Below are 18,908 nucleotides of genomic sequence, written 5' to 3' on the forward strand. Positions count from 1 at the left end.
GAATGCCTTAACCGCTTGATTTAGTTTTAATTTTACTTAATTAAATAAAACTAATTGTGTGCTAATATATCCATAATTCTTATACACACACACATGCAGAGTTATACAAAATGCTATAAAACCAAACTACAAATTTACTTAATGAAACGCTGGTAATACGCTGCGTATGCGCAATGCGCAGGAAAATGGCAGTATGTTTATATGCTCCGGAAGTAGTATTGCTAGAAAATGCTACTTTTCTCTCTAAAAGTAATCGATGTTTTGGCTGCATTTCTTAAGTTATTTATTCCTATTAAACTCAGAGAAAGAGAGCGAAAGAGATAGAAAGGATAAGTGCTATTTTCGTAGCACATTCGTCGCTGTGATAAATGAACTTAATTGCAAACTCAAATCCTAATTACTTCACTTCAATTTGACCCCAAAAAACAATGCTACCGCCGCACTGTCATTAATTATACGCCCCGTCTGCCGCATCTCAGCTTTAAACTGGGCTGTAACGTCTCCTGTGGCTTACGTCGGTGTCGTGTTCACTGTTTGCTTGGCAAACTTACCCGCTGATGCTGTGGTTGTTGCCGTGGCTACGCCATCGGTTGCTACTTTGCCCCTGGGTCAGTTAACGCTGACCAGCGGTTCCAGCGTGCTGCTCAAATGCACCAGCTGCTGCTGCACCTCGCGCAAGCTTGCCAAGCTGCCCATCTGTTGATGTTGTTGGTATTGTAGCTGTTGTTGTTGTTGTTGTTGCTGATGCTGCAGCGGTGGCGGCGGTGGCAGCATTACAACCACAGCCTCAGCGGGTACTGGCATCGGCGATGGTGCGCCAGGAGGAATCACAGTTGCAGCTGCCGATGCAGCAGCCAACACTGTGGCTGTACCCCCCAAACTTGCCCCACTACTAGGTGCCTGGGATACGCTATACATTAGACTGCCCATGCTGGGATGATGATGCACTTGAGCCACTGCCGCAGCTGGTGGTGGTGGTGCTGGCGGTAATACCAGTTCATCGATAGTACAAACGCGATCGTCAATGGGAAATTTAAAGTTGATTTCCTTGTCATTTTCGTGGGACGTTTGCAAACCATGTGAAGGTGTATTTCCATTGGAAGGACTCTGGATATGACCGTTCGTTGTGCCATTCAATGTTGACGCATTCGCTGCCGGCGATGTGGCTAGTGTCAGTGTGGTTGTCGTTGTCGGTGAGCCGCCATTGCCTAAAGTTGTTACTGTGGTTGTTTCCAAATTCTTTTCCAAACATTTGCTATCGCCTGAGGAAGAAAACGATATCAGTCAGAGATGCGCAGAAATGTAACAAGAAACGTGCACAGATTTTATTTAAATTATTGAATTAACCAAGGGTGCAGAACTTCCAAAGCTTTGAAAAAGCTTGGTTCTTGAATTCATTTTAAGAAACCCCCAAAAAAATATCATGGTTGGAACCCTACTTTAATTTAAGAAAAGAACAATTTATTTTCTCAATTATCTTAAATTGTCTAGTATATTCTAACCCTATAAAGCTGATTAGTTGAAAAAATATGAAATTTTTGCAAGAACCTATGTTAATTTAGTAATATTATTAAAGTGAAACTACGTATTTTATGATTTTTATTTCATGTAAAATAAGTATGACAATTTTATGATTATTCCAATTCCGAACAGAATAAATCTTCAACTATACTTAGCATATGTATAAATATTAAATAAGGATATTTCTATATCATGATATTTTGCTTTTGTCAAATATTACAAAACTGCGATGAAATAGGTTTGGGGTAACGTTGAAAGCTCAAAGGGTATTTCAATCGATAGTACTTTCGATAGCTTTACTTCCACTGCCTTTTGCACTCGCATGAATTATCGTTTTAGCAACCGGAAAAAAGAATTAAAGTCAATGTCTTTGGTCGACAGTCACGTGTGTCATTCGGCTTTGTTTATTTTGCAGTCAACGCGGTGGAATTTTTGAGTGTGAGTTTTTTTCCCCAGCTTAAACTACAAACTTGTATTTTTTTAACGCTCTGTACCCTGTTCGTTTATCGAGGGAATCGAATTCTCGCTCTGGTAAAAGTTTTCCATATTTCTATTTTTTTTCTGCAGCCTTGGCGACCATTTTATTATTTGGCAAAAAAGGAAGAGAAAAGCTACAATTGCGCAAATTCAGAAGTTTTCTTTGTTTTCCTTGGGAGCGAGAGCTGCCGAGTTTCCCTCGAGTGCGTTCTGGTGAATGGCGTGGTCCCGTCGACGGGCCCCAGGGCCAATTTGTGCTCAGGTAACCAAGTTAGACAGGTGTGTGCACAAACATTAACGTCGACCTCGAGGGTACACAGTCAGGTCAGCTGAAAATTTATTTGTTCCTCAATTAGGCACAGGATAGAGTATAACAAAATTCATCATCCCGACATAATGAAGCACGTACTTGTAATTAATTAAGTGCGGCTGCTTCTTTCTTTTTAATTTGGCCAAAAAATTTACGTGCTTGGAAGAAAAAGACAAGCAATATTATGACACTGAATGTGAAACTAAGAGACACCCTATAACATGAAATTAATGTAATGTAAGGGTAATATTCTATATGTATACTCCATTATAGGACTAAGCAGCAGAGGACAAGTAGACAAATAGATATAAGCAAGTGACTTAGAGATACTTTATAATCTAAATAAAAGTAATAGAGAAACATTCCGTGAAAAGATTTGTCGTTCTGTTTTTTCTGTTTTTGTTCTGCAATGTTGCGACGATGCGATTGCCAATTAAATGCTACAGGGTATTGGAAAATAAATAGTTAGCTGTCTTGGCTGTAGTGCAAGCCGACAATTTTTCATTTCAACGCCTTGCCTTTTGGCTTGTTCTATTTACAGTTGGTGCATTGCCCAAATGGATGACATCAGGTTAAATAACTAAGATATTTTCTTAGATTTCACTTAGAATGCAAATATTTAGAGAGTAATTGCAATTACTGTACTTACTGCCAGTCAGATGATCCTCTCTCGTATAGTACCGTGCTCGATTCTTAGAAAAGCAGGCGACAAGTGACAATATGATGACAGTAATTAGCACAAAGATGATGCCGCCCAAAATGGCCAAGGTATTAAGGCCACCTTCAATAGAAAAAATGCATAAAAAATGCATGTATGAAATAAATGTTAGAAAGGGAAAACAACAACATGAAAAATGTTCAATAAATGTTCATAGCTAAACTATTATATTTTGTTTATTTTTTAATATATATTTCTGTTCACTCACCATGCTCAAGAAAATTATATGAAGTGCTTGCCGCATTTTGCTCCTCGTCGCTGATGTAATCGAGGCACGTGTGAAGACCGCCAATGTCCAAATTAATTATTTCAGCGCCACGCAAACTTTTTGGCAAAAAGCAAATGGGATATGTATCCCACTTCCATTGCAGCTGAAAAATGAGAAACGTAGACGAAATAAATGTATAAAAATAAATGCTTTTTTCTCTCTCCTTTTATTTGTTTCTTTCTTATTTTAAGGCATCACGAATCAGCAAAGGCTTTGAAAACTAATTGAAATTTACAACGAATGTAGCGCAACGTGTCGTATACACATTTCACTTACTTGTCGCACAACCTTTATTAATTTTCCCATATGACACTCGTCACATATCAATGGATTGTTGTCGAGTCGCACATTACGTATACCCTGGATTCGTAGTGCCGTATCGGCATTGATGCCATATAATTGGTTGCGTGATAAGTCCAAATACTGTTAATAGACAAGAGTAATTTGTAAATGAAATTGTTAGTAATGATTTTGTGTGTTTGTCTGCTTATCAAATGGCAATTAGCTGCAGATGGTGCAAACATTTCTGTAATTGTTGTAACAATCAGAAAATTTGATGTGTTGACCGATGTGCATACACAATTAAATTCAATTAAAATGAAACGCTTAATGGCTATAAACTGATTGTTGTTGCACCATCAATTTGCCATAGTCAACAACAACTGTGAAAACAATGCAGAACTTGACCAAAGGAAGAACGTACAAGGACACAGACTCGACACAACTTGTTGTAAGCAGTGAAAAAAAAAAAATATGTATAATATAACCAGGCTTTCACTTTTTGCCACGCTGTCGTTGCAATTGTTATTTGTGTGTGGGAGAATTGTTTCAAAAAATAAATTTAATGCTACGGAATGTGAAAACGGAAATCAGCAATGTCATTTTGTCGACATTTTGTGACATTTTATCATATTGAGATTGTTTGCACGTTGAAATATTTTACAATTGGCCAAAAATAAATAAATAAATATATTCTCACTCTTTAGCTATCAGTTTAGCGAACTTACCTCTAGCTCTCGACACGGATCGATAACTTTCAATGCCATGTTATCCAAAGAATTGCCCGAAATATTCAAATAGCGCAATTGCCGAAAAGGCCTTAACAATCCCACTGGCAAGTGACCCATATCCGCAATTGCCAAATGCGTTAGATCTGGAATAAGCTGCAAGAAATAGAAATTAAATAACAATATTTAGACAAAAGGCTTTACTCAAACCTAAAGCAAACTCACATCGAATGTTTCGTGCATATCTCTTAAATCCATGAGAACATTTCCACTGATATTTAAGACTCTCAAGTTGCCCAAACTTCGGACCGACTGTGGTTCAAGTCGCACCAATTTGTTGTAGGATAGATCCAAAAATGTTAAATTGGTCAACTGAAGAAACGAATCATTTGGCACTTTGGCCAAGCGATTATACGATAAATCTATAAGCGAAATCGTAAGAAAATTGAAGCGCAATTGAGTGAGTGTATGAGTAAAACTTGATTTAAAAAAAAAAGAAAAAAAAAAAGCTAAATTGACTGTAATTTTGTAGAATTGGCTCACCCAAGTGATTAAGACTTTTCTGCATGCGAAAGAGTTGGTCGACGACCACAGACAATTGATTGCCATCGAGTAAAACTTTTGTGAGACGCTTCACATCGTGAAATTCCTCCTTGTCAAGGAATTTGAACTGCAAGAAAAACACCAAAAGGAAAAGCAAACGAAGGAAAAGTAGAAGAAATAATTGGAAACGTCTGGAAGGCGCTGGCGACAAACCTCGTTGCGTCCCAAATCCAATTCGCTTAAAAGCGGCAATAAATTGTACAATTGCGGATTGATTTTTTTCAGTTGGCAATTGCGACACTTCAGTACTTTCATCTCCTGCACAATAAAAAGAAGATACATATATATTGATAAGTATACAGTGCGTAAGTTGTTATTGTGTATACACTCACGGGCACATCGCGAAACACATCCGGCTGTAAGTCCTGCAACGGATTTCCGCTCAAGTCCAGGTACTTGAGTCTGTTCAGCATGAAGAAGTTGCGCTGTACAAGCTCCACGATTGAGTTATCGGCCAAATTAAGACGTCGCAGATCCTGCCGAAGTAGTTATGCCAATTGCCAAAAGTTTATTATGGCCACGCACCAAATTATTAATGTTTCAATATGACCAAGAGAGACAAAGAGAGACAGGTCTAATAACTCATAAATCAGGCCAGATTCCATCCTTCTACAGTCGATGCTGAGCAACAACGACCGGAAACTGCCAAAAAAAACTTTCAAATACTCGTAACGCTGGAGCATTGAGTTCTAGTTGCGACTTTGGGGTAAGGGAAGTCAACAGTGGGGAGGGAAACGTAGGAAAAGAGCAGGGCAAAATAAAATCGAAAGCAAATTGAACACAACGAACGAAAGTTTTGGAAACAGGCACTTCCGCCATCCTCCAGGGCAACAGCAAAGGCAGCTGCAGCGAAACTAAACTTAAATTCAAGCACGAAAGACTTTTGTTTGGCCCAAAATGTAGGCAACACTATTTGGGACGGCTATTAAAAATTCCACGATATTTATTACAAACCATCCCTGTTTCCCTTTATGCATTCAAAGCACAGACAAAACTATTTAGCAAAGAACTGCAATAATATTTGACTTAACCTTGTTATTCTTCTTATCCTGGGACGTGGAATATTAATGTTGAATCAAAATTGACAAAGCACAAAGACTAAAGGCAGGCATGGTATTAGAGTGAACTATGCTGCAGCATAGTTTAATCTAAAGGGTTTTAGCTATTTCCACGAACGAAAGAGGTATAGGTTTAAAAATATTTTGGATAAGAAAAGACGTTTTAATATGCTATATTGAATCTTGATTTTGTAACAAATTTTTTGTTGACAATAAAATTTTAATAGTTGACTTTCTCTTGAGTCTATTCTCTCATTTTCTCCCTTTTGAAACTTATAACTTAGTTTTGCGATTATTTATCTGTTATTAATACTCACCGTCAGATGTCGAAATGTTGAGCTGGCCATACGTAGGATTTTATTTTTTGATAAATCCAATTCATGTAGATTATCCTGACCCCGAAAGTTATTTTCAGTAATGTTTGTTATATTATTCTTCGACAGATCTGCCACCATTGACGTTGTAGAACGGCAATTGTGTTTGTTTTTTATAATATTGATGACAATCCGTCATTGCAGAATATGCAACAGTTTTTTGTGTGTTGACAAAAATGAAATATAAAAGAAAAGAATATTGTTATATGATGGATGTACTATATGTTAAAATTGTTGTGTGGCCTGCAGGCAATTTGGACAACCACCAAACCAAATGAATTCAATTTGTTTTGACCTCAATGCGAATTGAGTAAATGTTTTTGTTACATGTAAACAAATGTAAAAATCGGAAAGTCAATAAAAGGATGCGCTTGCCGAATGCAACTTTATATCGAAAAGATCCCAAACAAGAAGGGAAAGGGGTAGAAAGAACTTTAAAACAAACAGCAGGAAAAGCATACAACGACAGTACTTCGACTTTCGTATACGTTGTGCTATTTGAAAAGTTGCCGCAGATAAAGCACAAAATACATTACACATACGCCCCTTTGTCTAGGCAACATGAGTAGCATTTTTAGCTAATGCAATGAGGACTTTAGCTTTTACTTTAGTTGTTGCTTCTTTTTTTTGTGTGCTGAGCTGTGCCACGCCTACATAAACATTTTAAAACATTTGCCAAAAATTAATTTAAATACTAGAAATGGCGGGCGAGCGAGCAAATGCCATTTGTTCTATTTTTAACTGCAGCAAAAACTTTTTTACAATTTCCTCTGCACGCTCAAGTGTGTGTGTGTTTTATGTCGACTTTTGACTTTTGGCAAGCAACTGGGAAATGGGGAGGACAAAAAAAAAGAGAAAACAAAGATTGGGGCATGTAAATAATTGGAGGGCCGTTCCCAAATCCTGTCCTCGTTGCGTTTCCCAAGGCCCAACCTCTTCGCAAACAGACAGACGGATGGTGACTTTGAGGGAAGGGGGAACATATACATAAAACACAAATAAACAAGTTGAAAGCGGCAACGATATCGAAGCATTGCCTGGTTGCCGTTCGTATTTGATTTCTCACAATCTTATTTTTATTTCTGGGACGCCTTTCACTCTTTGGCGCATCAATTTCAATTTTATTGACAAGCCAGAAATGCTGCAATAACGAATGAATGAATACGCTTACAGTTTTGAAATAAGAGTTTGAACAGGAGTAGGTCGAAACTCTAAGAGTTCCAAATTGTAATCTATTCTCTTTCTTGAAGTTTAGATTTGGTTTTCTGTAATCGTCTTTTAGTTACACGCTTTCCGTAAAAGTTACAATACCCTGAACTCTTGGGATTATATTGTTCTGTCGACCGCATCGAGGCTGCGCTCATTTAACATTTTGCGAGTCGCGCTTTTATTTGCGTTTGCCCTTTTACGAGGCAACAGGACAACCGCAACGGTTGCCTGCGTTTTCTGTGAGAATATTTTTTTTTGTTTCTTCCCTCCCAGTTTGATTGTATTATTTGCATATCAGAGCGTCGCGCGGTGTTTTTAACTATGCGCAGCTGCTTAAATTGAAATCGCGCTGACTTTTATACGTTGCGTATACGCAACGGCGATTTTAAGTACCACAGCCATTGTCATAAACAATTGATTACTCACCTAATATGCGCAGATATTTGAGTCCCCACAAGGACTCTGGCCCAATCGCTGGTAGATTGGAGTCCGTAATGCGCAGCACTTGCAGCTGCATAAACTGACGCAGTGCCGGTCCAATAATTATCGAATTACGTGGTCCACGTATTATGATTACCTTGACGTCAATATCCAGTTGACTGGAGGATAAAGAGCTCAGGCCGCCTGCAAAACGAAGCAATTAAATGCGAGGTCAGTTTTGAGAGTGCGACACTTAAACTAATTTAGCATAGCATAAAACGGTTATAAAATCTCTGTAATTTATGCAACGCTGCCAACAAATACAACTAAAGGTTAACAATGCCCCAAACACGATCATTAACTGCAGAACCTCCACAGAACTAACTTCCCTTTCTCTTATTTGAATGCAAACAATGTAACAGCACACAAATGTCAGGGCAGTTTCTATGTATACCTATGTATATATGTATGTACTATTTTTTTTTTTTTTAACTGCTGCAACTACACGCACTAGTCAGTTGCCCTTAACGACTGGCCTCCAATTGTATGCTATACAATTTTGTAACCACAATCCTAGTCGCTTTTTATTATATTCTCACTCATTGTAATCTGTATATGTGTGTGTGAGTGTGTGTGTGTTTGGGGTGTGGTTGCCGCTGCATTATTATGTTCTCATTGTATTTTGGGGCACCAGAGTTGAGTTCGCTGCGGGAAGCATTCATAAAAAATGCAAAGCATTAACACTGATTGTAACATATTTTAACGCGCTTGCAATTTTGTTGGCATTTACGAGTATTGTTGCATTTCTATGGTGGATGGTGGAAGGTGGATAGTGGAAGGGGTGGTTGCATGCTACATAGATGTAGATGTTGAACTGCGGTGTTGGCTCTGCTCATTAGCAACACAGTTGAAATTACTCTTAAATATTATTCACTCGGAACTATTCTTTTGTACCTACATAATGCTCCAAAAAAAAAAAAAAAAATATGGAAATGAGAAAAAAAGCAAAATCGCATTAAAAAATATAATATATGAAAAGAGAAGTATAAACCTTTAATTTATTTTCTGAAAGTTACAGAGGCGGAAAATATACATCTATCCTCTTTTATTTACAGATGCGGAAAATAAACATTTATCGTAGTTTTTACTTAAAATTTGAAAGGACTATTGAAAATGTTTAACAATAATTTCAGTTTAAAAACATATAAGTAAAAATTAGTTTAAAAATAAGTCAAATGAAAAAAAATTAATGTAAAACAATTGAAACAAATTGGTTTGATACTAACTCTAATTCATTCAAAATAAGCTTCACAAGTTGAGTTGAAAAACTCATTGCGTTGTCTAACTGCCAATGGCAGATCGCATTGCTTAGTCGTGCCAGTTATTGTGCCCAACATTTGGAAATGAAATTAAAACGACAAAAGCATCAACATCACATTCAAAGCAAATGCGAAAGGACTTACAATGTGTCTGTGTGTAAGTCTGTGTATGTATGTGTGTGTGTGTTTGCGCTAACCAAACAAGCGTTAAATTGAAATTATAGATTTTTGCAGTAGCAATATATATTTTCGTACTCGTATATGTGTTGAGAGTAGGAGACGATGCCAAATGACAGTTGAACAAATTGAAATTGTCAGACATTTAAGAGCAAAACGACTGGGCAAGCTTTAAAAATAATATCAATGGGAGTATTCCACACACAGCTATACCATTTGGGGTATGGCATAGAAGTAATTATGATGATATCCCAACGATAGTTGGCGATAAGTTACATTGTGGCCTGCACTTGAGTTAGTTTTGAACTTTCTACTTAGTTTTTCCCTTTTTGATTTTCGCATTTATTGCGGCACTTACCTTTTGTACAAATGGCCTGATAGCGATCCAAATCATCAATGCTACAACTGCATTCTACAGGGCATTTCCTTCTCGTATTGCTGAACATGGCCGGCATTATGCACAGGCTGAACAGCAGCCACTTTAAAAGCATCTGCAAAAGATAGACGATGTATTTGAAAAATTATTAAAGTGATTATCTGTTTTCTCTCATTATTCACATGGTTGAGAGGCAATTAGTGTGGGATTTAGCTACAGTTAAATACTTGTCTACAGCCAAAACTAATTCAACTTTTAACCCACTTTCAGTTTTTCTATTTTTCATGGCTGCTAATCTATTTAAAAAACCGCACACACTCGCACACAAACAGCCTTTCAAATTGAAATCAACGTGGTGTCATATGTTGACATAGTTGCTCTCAGTTTCAGTTACAGTTGTTTTGTTATTGTTTTTAGTAGTAGTAGTATTAGTATACACATGTTAGTGTATGGTTTGTTATATACGTTACGTATACGCCATATTTGACCTCGGTGATTTGTGGTCACCATCTCTGGACACTTGTGCGCTCAGCGATAAACTGCGGTGGTCTCGTGGCTACAGCCACAGCACTCTGCGCGCTCTGCATAAATTAGCCACAGCACAATGCGGCTAGAGACTAAAGAGCTCGAAAAAAACAAACACGAAAGACTCGAAACTAAAAAAGTTTTATGGCGCAACTCGCGGGGGGACATTCTCAATTTGCCTGAAAGCCAAATATGCGTAAGCGTTTCGACTGCAACAACACAAATTGCAGGCTGCATATGTAATTTTCATAAGAATTCCCCTTACATTATTTTCATTTTCCTGGTCGTTTTTCTTTTGGTTCTGTGAGACCCTTTAGCTTTGTCGCGAGCTATGCCGAAAAGTATGAAAGCCGCAGGATTTATATGAAACATATTTTTCATTTTTACGCCGGATGGCAGGCAGCAACTGTCAAGTTTCCGGCTCAGCGTCAGCACCTTATGCATTGCATTGTGCGAGTCGGATTTGTTGTCAGGATATTGCTGTTGGGTGTCAGTTGAGTAATATTTCTGCAAAGTTGTTGCGGTAAAAGTGAAAAATTGCAACGCTGCAGCGTCTGCCTTCAAGCCAAAATGGACGGGGACAGTTTCCTTGAGTTACGTCTGCTATGCCCAAAACTTCTTCATCTCTGGCTCATTCTCTTTTTTTTCATCTTGCTTTCCTTTCTACCATATTCTCAATTTCAACTCTATTCCTTCCGCACAAACACACTCAATTTAACTTGTGGCATAAGTTACAAAGAAAAAGCATACAAAAAATATACAAAAAGTACTTCCAAAGAGCATTTAAAATAAGCAACTTGACTGAGTTATGCACTGTAAGTACACATTTTAGCACTACAGTGCAGCAATACTTGAGTATACAAATGCGTAAGAAATAATTGTAAAAGAATGGTTTTTTTTATGTTACGAATTTCAAGTTTTTTACGCTTAAAATATGTTGTCTGCTTAGCTGTTGAAATGTAGCTTAAGTTAGGGAGAATCGAATATCTTCTTAATAAGTTATATTCCATCTTATTTGTTGTCTGCATCGCATAAAGTTACAGAAGAATATAAATAAATAGCAGATCACCTATACAATTATCCGTCCATCAAAATACATACAAATATAAGATAATATAATCTATCCAAAGCCTATCATAATAACAAAATTACTTAATTGAAATCTTTAAACAAGAACTAATAGTCATTAAAGTTGAAGCCACATCAAAGCGGATAACCAAAAGTCAACAGATGTCCAATTGGTTAAGGAAACTGTTAAGTTATAAGCATGCTCTTGCCACGCCCCCACACACACACACAGATACATCTACAACAGAGAACTGCAACGGGTATGAAATGTTCGATCATACTCAAACATTGACTCGAACCCGTTATGATTTTTTTGCTTTGGTTAAGCGACAGGAGCGGACCGTTCGAACTGAGCGCTCGGTTCGTTCGCTCAGTTCGAACACATTGCCAGTTTGTGTTCATGACCGTTTGTGTTTGTTTGTTTTTGTTCAACCACGAGCATTGACCGAACCGGCAGGCTGACTTGATTTGATGCTTACTCATTTTGTTCAAACGATCAGGTATGGGTATGGGTATGAGCAAGGGTAGCGGTTTTGGGTATGTAAATGGGTATGGGTATGGGTATGCGAATGAGTGTCGGCTTTTGGGTATGCAATCAGGTATGGGTATGGGTGTGAGCATGGGTATTGGTTTTGGGTATCTAAATGGGTATGGGTATGGGTATGAGTATGGCCGTGCGCATGGTTGCCTGCGTTGGGTTATGCAGGCTTGCAAGCGAATACATACGCGTATGTTTTTTTTTTTGTACTCTTGTTAGTTAGTTGGTATTAAAATTATTATTGAATGGCAAAATAAATTTATGACAAAGAAATAATAATTGAAAATATATGAATTGCTTTATTTTGAAAATAATAAAAAAAAAACGTGTTATTATTAATAAATATTATTTTTGCTTTTTTAAAATGAACTTATGCTTAAAGTATTTTACTGACTGCATTTTTTAAGTAAATTAAACGAAAGAAACTAATTATTATTAACTTATTTCTAGAAGTTAATTTTAAGGTTTATTTAAAATTATTGACGAAACTATAGTTGTAAATTTTATTTACCTAATCCTAAAAGTTATACTTATTCAAGCAAAAGTAAAATTTTATCCTTTCTTAGACCTGTACAATACATACTATTTCTTTCACATACACATTTTAGTGTAAAAGTAAACGCCGCGCGTGCTCGCTATTGCGCGCTCTGTCGCACTCTTGCTAAGCACAGGCACTCAAGCTCATACCCATACCCATACCCATTTAGATACCCAAAACCGATACCCATGCTCATACCCATACCCATACCTGATTGCATACCCAAACGCCGACACTCATTCGCATACCCATACCCATACCCATTTAGATACCCAAAACCGACAAATGTTTTCACACCCATACCCATACCTACCCAAGTTCGAAGCATACCCAAACCAAAACGTGGCTTTGGGTTTCGTCACAAACGAACCTCAATCCGGTTGAGTAGTTCGTAAACAAACAATCACGCTCGATACTCGATCGTAAACAGAGACGCGCGGAACCTGATCGAACACGCTGCGCCCGAGTGGTTGAGTTGATTTGGTTGAATTTTCTGCACACATGTTCGATCATACTCGAACATACCCAATGCAGCTCTCTGATCTACACACAGACAGCTGACGTTCTACACGCTCGATTTGGACTTTGGCAAACTTTGTTTGCGTTCTGGGCCGCCGCTTTGCATTGCACGCGAATTGGCCCAAAAGTTGGAGTAGAAGGACAAAGTGGGAGACGGTGAGTGGACAGTGGATGTGGCATTGGGCACTTGGCTAAAAGTAAAGTAGTTGCTGATATCAGCTTTCAACATACATACTTCTTGATTTCTTTTTTTCTGTTGCCATTCGCTTTTCGTGCTATTTAAACACTCGAGAAATCAACGAGCCATTTGCCTATGCGAATGCAAACAGAATGCCGGAAGCAGTCGAGAAGGAAGATACCATACGACGTGCTGGGTGGGATGGGTTAAGCTTTGTAGTACTAAATTACTCATACGCCCCATGGAACACCCAAAGCCGTGCAGGGCAGTGAAAGGCATAGGGCCAGAAGGTGGCCATTAAATACGTGCGCTACTTTTGTAATTGAATATGATAAATCAAACCAAAAAGTTACTCCAGAGTCGGATGTGGTTGAGCCTCCGTTTCTGGTTTGTTCTCACTCAGCTTCCCCTTTTTTCTCTGTTCGACCTATTAAATTACATGCGAAACGTATTCATTTGCCGTTGATTCGACTAACTAAATTGTATTAGGTTTAATGTTAAAACATGTTTGTTGTTTGAACACAATTCAAAACGAAATAAATCTCAATATTTGTAAGGCGGGGCTAAAATCAAATTATATTAAATTTCAAGTAAATGGCTAAGCCTGGGCCGCAAAAAAGAAACAGCTGGCATAATATTATGAGTTATGCCTCGATTTGTGGCCTCATTGGGAGTAAGATTCAGGGGTCAGAAGTCGGGGGGCAGTCCGCTGACCGCCAAGAAGCCAACATTAAAATTCATGAACACATTTATTGCCAATTACCACAGGGCCTGCGGCACGTTTTATATAGAGAACAAAACTTGCAACACACTAACACACACACACACACATAAATACGTTCTCCCCCTCCGTTTTGCAATCCTCTGATTTGGCAGCAAATGTTACTACCAAAATGTTGCGGCTACTTTTATTTATTTTTTTCTGTTTGCCCTTTTGCTGCCTTTATTCGATTTTGCGCTTTTCTCGTCGTCGCTTTCTTTTTTTCTTTTTGGCCTTTCCCAAACACATACACATACTCACACACACACTCATGCATATACACAAATTGATAAATTAGATTTACGCTCGAGAAATTATATTACAATATAATATATTTTCGGCCTGTAGATTTGTGTTTTATTACTGTTCTTTTTTTAAGTCAGCTTTTCTTTAATGGCCAACAAGTGATTTTAAAGCTGGGCAAATTCTGCAAAAAAATTCAGCAAAATGCACATTTATTTATGAGTTAACTGCGTGCTCAGCGTGTGAATAATATGAAAGACCGTTTGAATCAAATCGCAATCATTGGTATATTTTGGGAAGACATTGAATGTATTCCAATTTATTTCTCAAAATAACAAGTGTTAATAGTTATGTTATTCTACAGTTTTTCACATGTTAAATAATCGCTTCAAATCCCTGGGACTCAAGTTAAGGGGTGAAATATATTATGTTATGCATTAGGAATTAAGCTTATCTAAGGAAATAATTAAAAATCTTCAAAAATCTTATACAACTTTTAAGATTATCAATTTTATAAATAAACTCTAGAGAAAATATGACAAATATATTAGAAGTATTATACAAATTTCATATATATTTTGTTTTATTTTTTAAAAACTTTTTACAATTTTTTTAAGTAAGATAAAATGATTGTTCTATATATCAATAGATTAATTGAAGTTATTAACATTCCAATGACATATTACTCAAGATAAGAAAACTAAGCCAAGAAAAGCACACTTTAATTGTATAGTATATTAATTGTATAGTCTTATACACATCTTTACAACAACTGTGAGATGTGTTTTAATTGACTTTTCTTTAGCCAATTTGCAGATAGTTGCAAGCAGTTCTACAGTGCCGTGGCATTTGCAATTCAATTAAACTAAAGCATGAGGCAGTAAGAAAGAGCTGAAAAGAAGGGAAATAGTAAGAGATGACGATGCAGTTCTGTCCAGAAAAGGAAGCTTTTGTGAGTGGATGCGCTGGCGTGAACGGTTAAAAATGCAATCAAAAGACAACAAAGGAATTGTGACCGTGACCAGTGCAGGTAGGTAGGAAATAAGCGAGAAGAGCTTGACACCCGGACAACTGAGCAAGTGACACTGAAACGGGTTGGACAGCCAAGAAACCGCGATCAATGACAACGCAGGAACGTCAACGGCGGCGATTCACTTGAAAATTAATATCTTGCAACGGGTTTTAGGTTCTTATTGCTGCTTGAAATCTGAAACAGTTTGCCCACAAGCATTTCATATATTTCTTTTGGGTGCAAGTGAAGGGTCCGACGCTTTAACGAAACCAAAGTCTGTTTAAAGGTAAAGCAACCAGCCAGACGTTACCAATTTGCCACACACAGGAGAAGAGGGAGATAGAGACACAGAGAGAGAGACAGAAAGATAGAGAGTGAGAAACTTCACTTACTTTTGTTCAGTCAGGCTTAATGCCTCAAATGAACTTTGTGTTGCAGGTTCCAGTGGTCAAGGTAGGAATAGAGCTGCTTTTGGCATCATTGAGCCAAAAGATTGCTGCTCATTTGCTGTGCTTAATTGGCCAGTGTCAGCTTAATGTCGTCTGTACACTTCCACTTCCACTTCCTCATTGGGGTAGGCACTCACACACAGACACACATATTGTGGCCACTATGTGGGCGTGGTCAGTTAGTGGGAGTGACATCAGCAAATGTGGCCAAAGCTCAAAGCCACACAAGCTAATCGCCCCAAAGCAAATGACCCAAAAAATAAGCGACAAAAGCTGCAGTCGATTGCACGCAAAATACACACACACATACACACATATAATAAATATACTATACAGACACTGACTATTCATAAGTATATGTGAATTTTCTTATGTCGACACGAGCCAATTACATGAAAATTCCCCACACACAGGGTCACACAAATAAATCAAACAAAAATAAAATTTTTGCCGCCGCCCACTAAAAGCGTTCACAAGTGGTTGGCCAAGTGGTCTATCGACCAAGTGGGCGTGTCAGATTTTGTAAACACATGTTACTACAATTACAACAGTTGTTGCAACAAAATCAATTGAATTGCCATTGGCGCCACACGACGATAGCAACTATAGTTTAATTCCTTTATGTGAAATGACAATTTTGTTTTCTTGTAAATCCCACAAGCTCCCCAATGGCCAGCTCGGCTTAAGCCGCTAGAGCTTGTTGAGCCCTTCCCCTCCCTGCCACCGCAATCCCATGTGCTTTGTGGTTTAGTTGTAGTTGAGTTTGGGCTGTGGCACAGCAAGTAGCACGTGGCAAGCTCGCATGCACCGCACGTTCTGCAACTAATCGCTCAAGTCTTTTATGCCTGGTCCAACAGGGTGGTGGCAACAGGGAGACAACGCTGCTACTTCGTGACCATGCAGCATGTTGTGTCTGTCATCTAGTTGCTACCACTGTCGCTGCTGGCGTCGCATAATCACGCGTCGCTGCCACTTTGCTCAATCCGGGCAGCTTACTGATAGCAGATACTGTGGCCTGCAACTTGTGCCCCGGTCCAAGTCATCGGTCTATATTCTTCTTGCTCCGTCCACAAATTGATAAAAATGTTTGGCCTTCTTCGGGCCGGACACGTGTGGATTTCAAATTGCAATATTTATCAAAAATCGGAGGATGTTGGGGAGGATCATAAATGGGTTACTGCTGTCAACTGTTGAATATTTAAGTGGATTCCGTGCTTAATCGTTGCATAGTTTAAGCATTAACTGACGATATTTTATATATAGTTAAAACATAAACGAAATTTTTATAACATTAATGAGTTAAATAAAATGTTATTCAATTAAAAAATATTTACAATATTATATATTATAACTAAAAGCAGTCGGCAATGAAAAAATTACCAAGTATAAAACTTAAGTTAAAGATTACAAATAAAAATAAAATTAAATATAAATAATGAACTGTTAAGAAAAAAAATAAAGTTAGATTGTTTATTTTATGGAAAATAATTTATTTTAATTTTTGTTTAAAATAAACTTTATTCTAAAATGTGTTACATAATATGATATATTTAATCAAATTTAAATAAAAAAAAGTACAAACATAGGGAACATAAAGAAAATTATACAGTAACTGCATTGTTTTTACTTTTCTGCTAAAGCACAATTTAAATATAAGTAAGTAAGCTCGACTCACATCAGAAAATGTTGACTGCATTTTCTGTACTATTTTAATGCACTTTATGTGCGTGTGTGAGAACTTTCAATATTTAATGCATTTTAATGCCACTTGAGCTGACAGCGCACATTACAGAAGATTTATTTTTATTCAATTGCAGTTTGCAGTTGCAATTGTTATGAAAGTGCTCATTTCACTTTTGTAGCACAATGCTTAATTTAAATTATGCAAATTCTGGGAAGTGAAACAAAGGTTTGTAGCCTGTAAACTAAATCGCAATATTATTGATTTATTAAAATATTTTATTGATAATAATAATAAGGCTAAAAAACGTATACAAGTGTTACCGATTAAATAAAAGATTTTTATCAGTTAGTCTAGTCCAAAATTAAAATTGAATCGCAGCAAAAATAAAAACAAGAAGCTCAGAACTTTCTAACACGGAATTGTTTTCTTTTTTTTATTGTTTTTATAATATATTTCAACAATTTAAAGTTTGAAAGTCAAAGTAAAATAAGAAACGACAAACCGTTGAATTTAGCAAGCCGACAAACTTTCCAATTTGACAAAGGGCGAAAGAGAAAGATGAGCAAAGTGATGCAGAAGAAGTTCCCCCTAAAGGATTTAAGGCGCCAATTTGTAGATTACAAGAACAAGAAGTAAAAGAAAAGTGTCGTATATAGTTTTATCCCTTACTTTTAACGCCACAAATCCAATTTTTTGTTTTTTGTTAAGTTTTGTGCAGGAACTTTGTATTCGGTTGGGTTTTAAATTGCAGTGGAAAATGTATCAAATGAAAATTTGCGCGAGTGTCTTTAAGGGTACTTGAGACTGTCTACGCGGCATCATTGTAAAAGATCTTTCCATTTAAATTTATCATTTTTTAATGAGACACTTAATTACTGGGCTGGCAAACAGCATGTTACAAATAATGCTACAACGCTAATTGTTTCCGCTTGTTCATTTTGCCCGTCCGGCTCGAGGCTGCCAAGAGCTGCAGAGCTCCTCTTCTACATACAAGTACTTTAACAGCCGGAATTGAGCTGAGCAGACAAGACCACACACACCAACACTCACACACACAGTCAGAAAGAGACAGAGACTAGCTTTGGCGTCACCACATTGTTTCCTGTTTTGCCTGGTAATACGCTGGCATGGTGGCATGAGGCAGCTTTATATCATTTTGAAAGAAGGTAGCCAGAAATTACAGCATCGTTTTGTGTGTGAGCTCCTGCTCATGCTGGCCGCAAAACTGAGGCACGTGCGGTGTCTGGAACTTTCACTGCTAAGTCGTCTATCTTGCCACCGCATGGCAGCCTCAGTTGGGTGCCAAGGACTCATGCATCAAGCGAACACAACAAACACAAACTTACACACACTAGCACACACTTCATTAGATTTGTTTAATTCAACTTATTTTTTGCACTTATGTTGCCACAGCATTCAATTAAATCTCATCCCTGAAGCATCTTAAAGCACACTCGAATTGAAATTAGAATGAGTTAAGCTAATAATACAAATCAAAGACATGTCGGCTGCCAATTCTATGGACACATTTAATTGTTGTTAATTGGCAAGTTGTTA

The 18,908-nt window shown here is 37.5% G+C and overlaps 1 protein-coding gene across 1 annotated transcript in view; it reads right to left on the reverse strand.

Moving 5' to 3' along the window:
- Positions 1–411: 411 nt before the first annotated feature.
- Positions 412–18,908, reverse strand: part of LOC117781752 (insulin-like growth factor-binding protein complex acid labile subunit) — a 40,193-nt gene continuing 21,696 nt past the window's right edge. Inside the window, exons 3-14 of the mRNA XM_034618570.1 lie at positions 9,820–9,952; positions 7,972–8,169; positions 6,280–6,407; positions 5,237–5,380; positions 5,058–5,162; positions 4,845–4,971; positions 4,527–4,723; positions 4,302–4,457; positions 3,571–3,717; positions 3,235–3,397; positions 2,958–3,089; positions 412–1,262 (exon numbers count right to left, since the gene is read on the reverse strand). Of these exons, the coding sequence (XP_034474461.1) occupies positions 610–1,262; positions 2,958–3,089; positions 3,235–3,397; positions 3,571–3,717; positions 4,302–4,457; positions 4,527–4,723; positions 4,845–4,971; positions 5,058–5,162; positions 5,237–5,380; positions 6,280–6,407; positions 7,972–8,169; positions 9,820–9,952 (2,283 nt within the window). The 3' untranslated portion in view covers positions 412–609. The remainder of the gene's footprint in view (positions 1,263–2,957; positions 3,090–3,234; positions 3,398–3,570; positions 3,718–4,301; positions 4,458–4,526; positions 4,724–4,844; positions 4,972–5,057; positions 5,163–5,236; positions 5,381–6,279; positions 6,408–7,971; positions 8,170–9,819; positions 9,953–18,908) is intronic.

Source organism: Drosophila innubila, assembly GCF_004354385.1.
Source record: "Drosophila innubila isolate TH190305 chromosome 2L unlocalized genomic scaffold, UK_Dinn_1.0 4_B_2L, whole genome shotgun sequence".
In the NCBI taxonomy this organism is placed as follows: Eukaryota; Metazoa; Arthropoda; class Insecta; order Diptera; family Drosophilidae; genus Drosophila; species Drosophila innubila.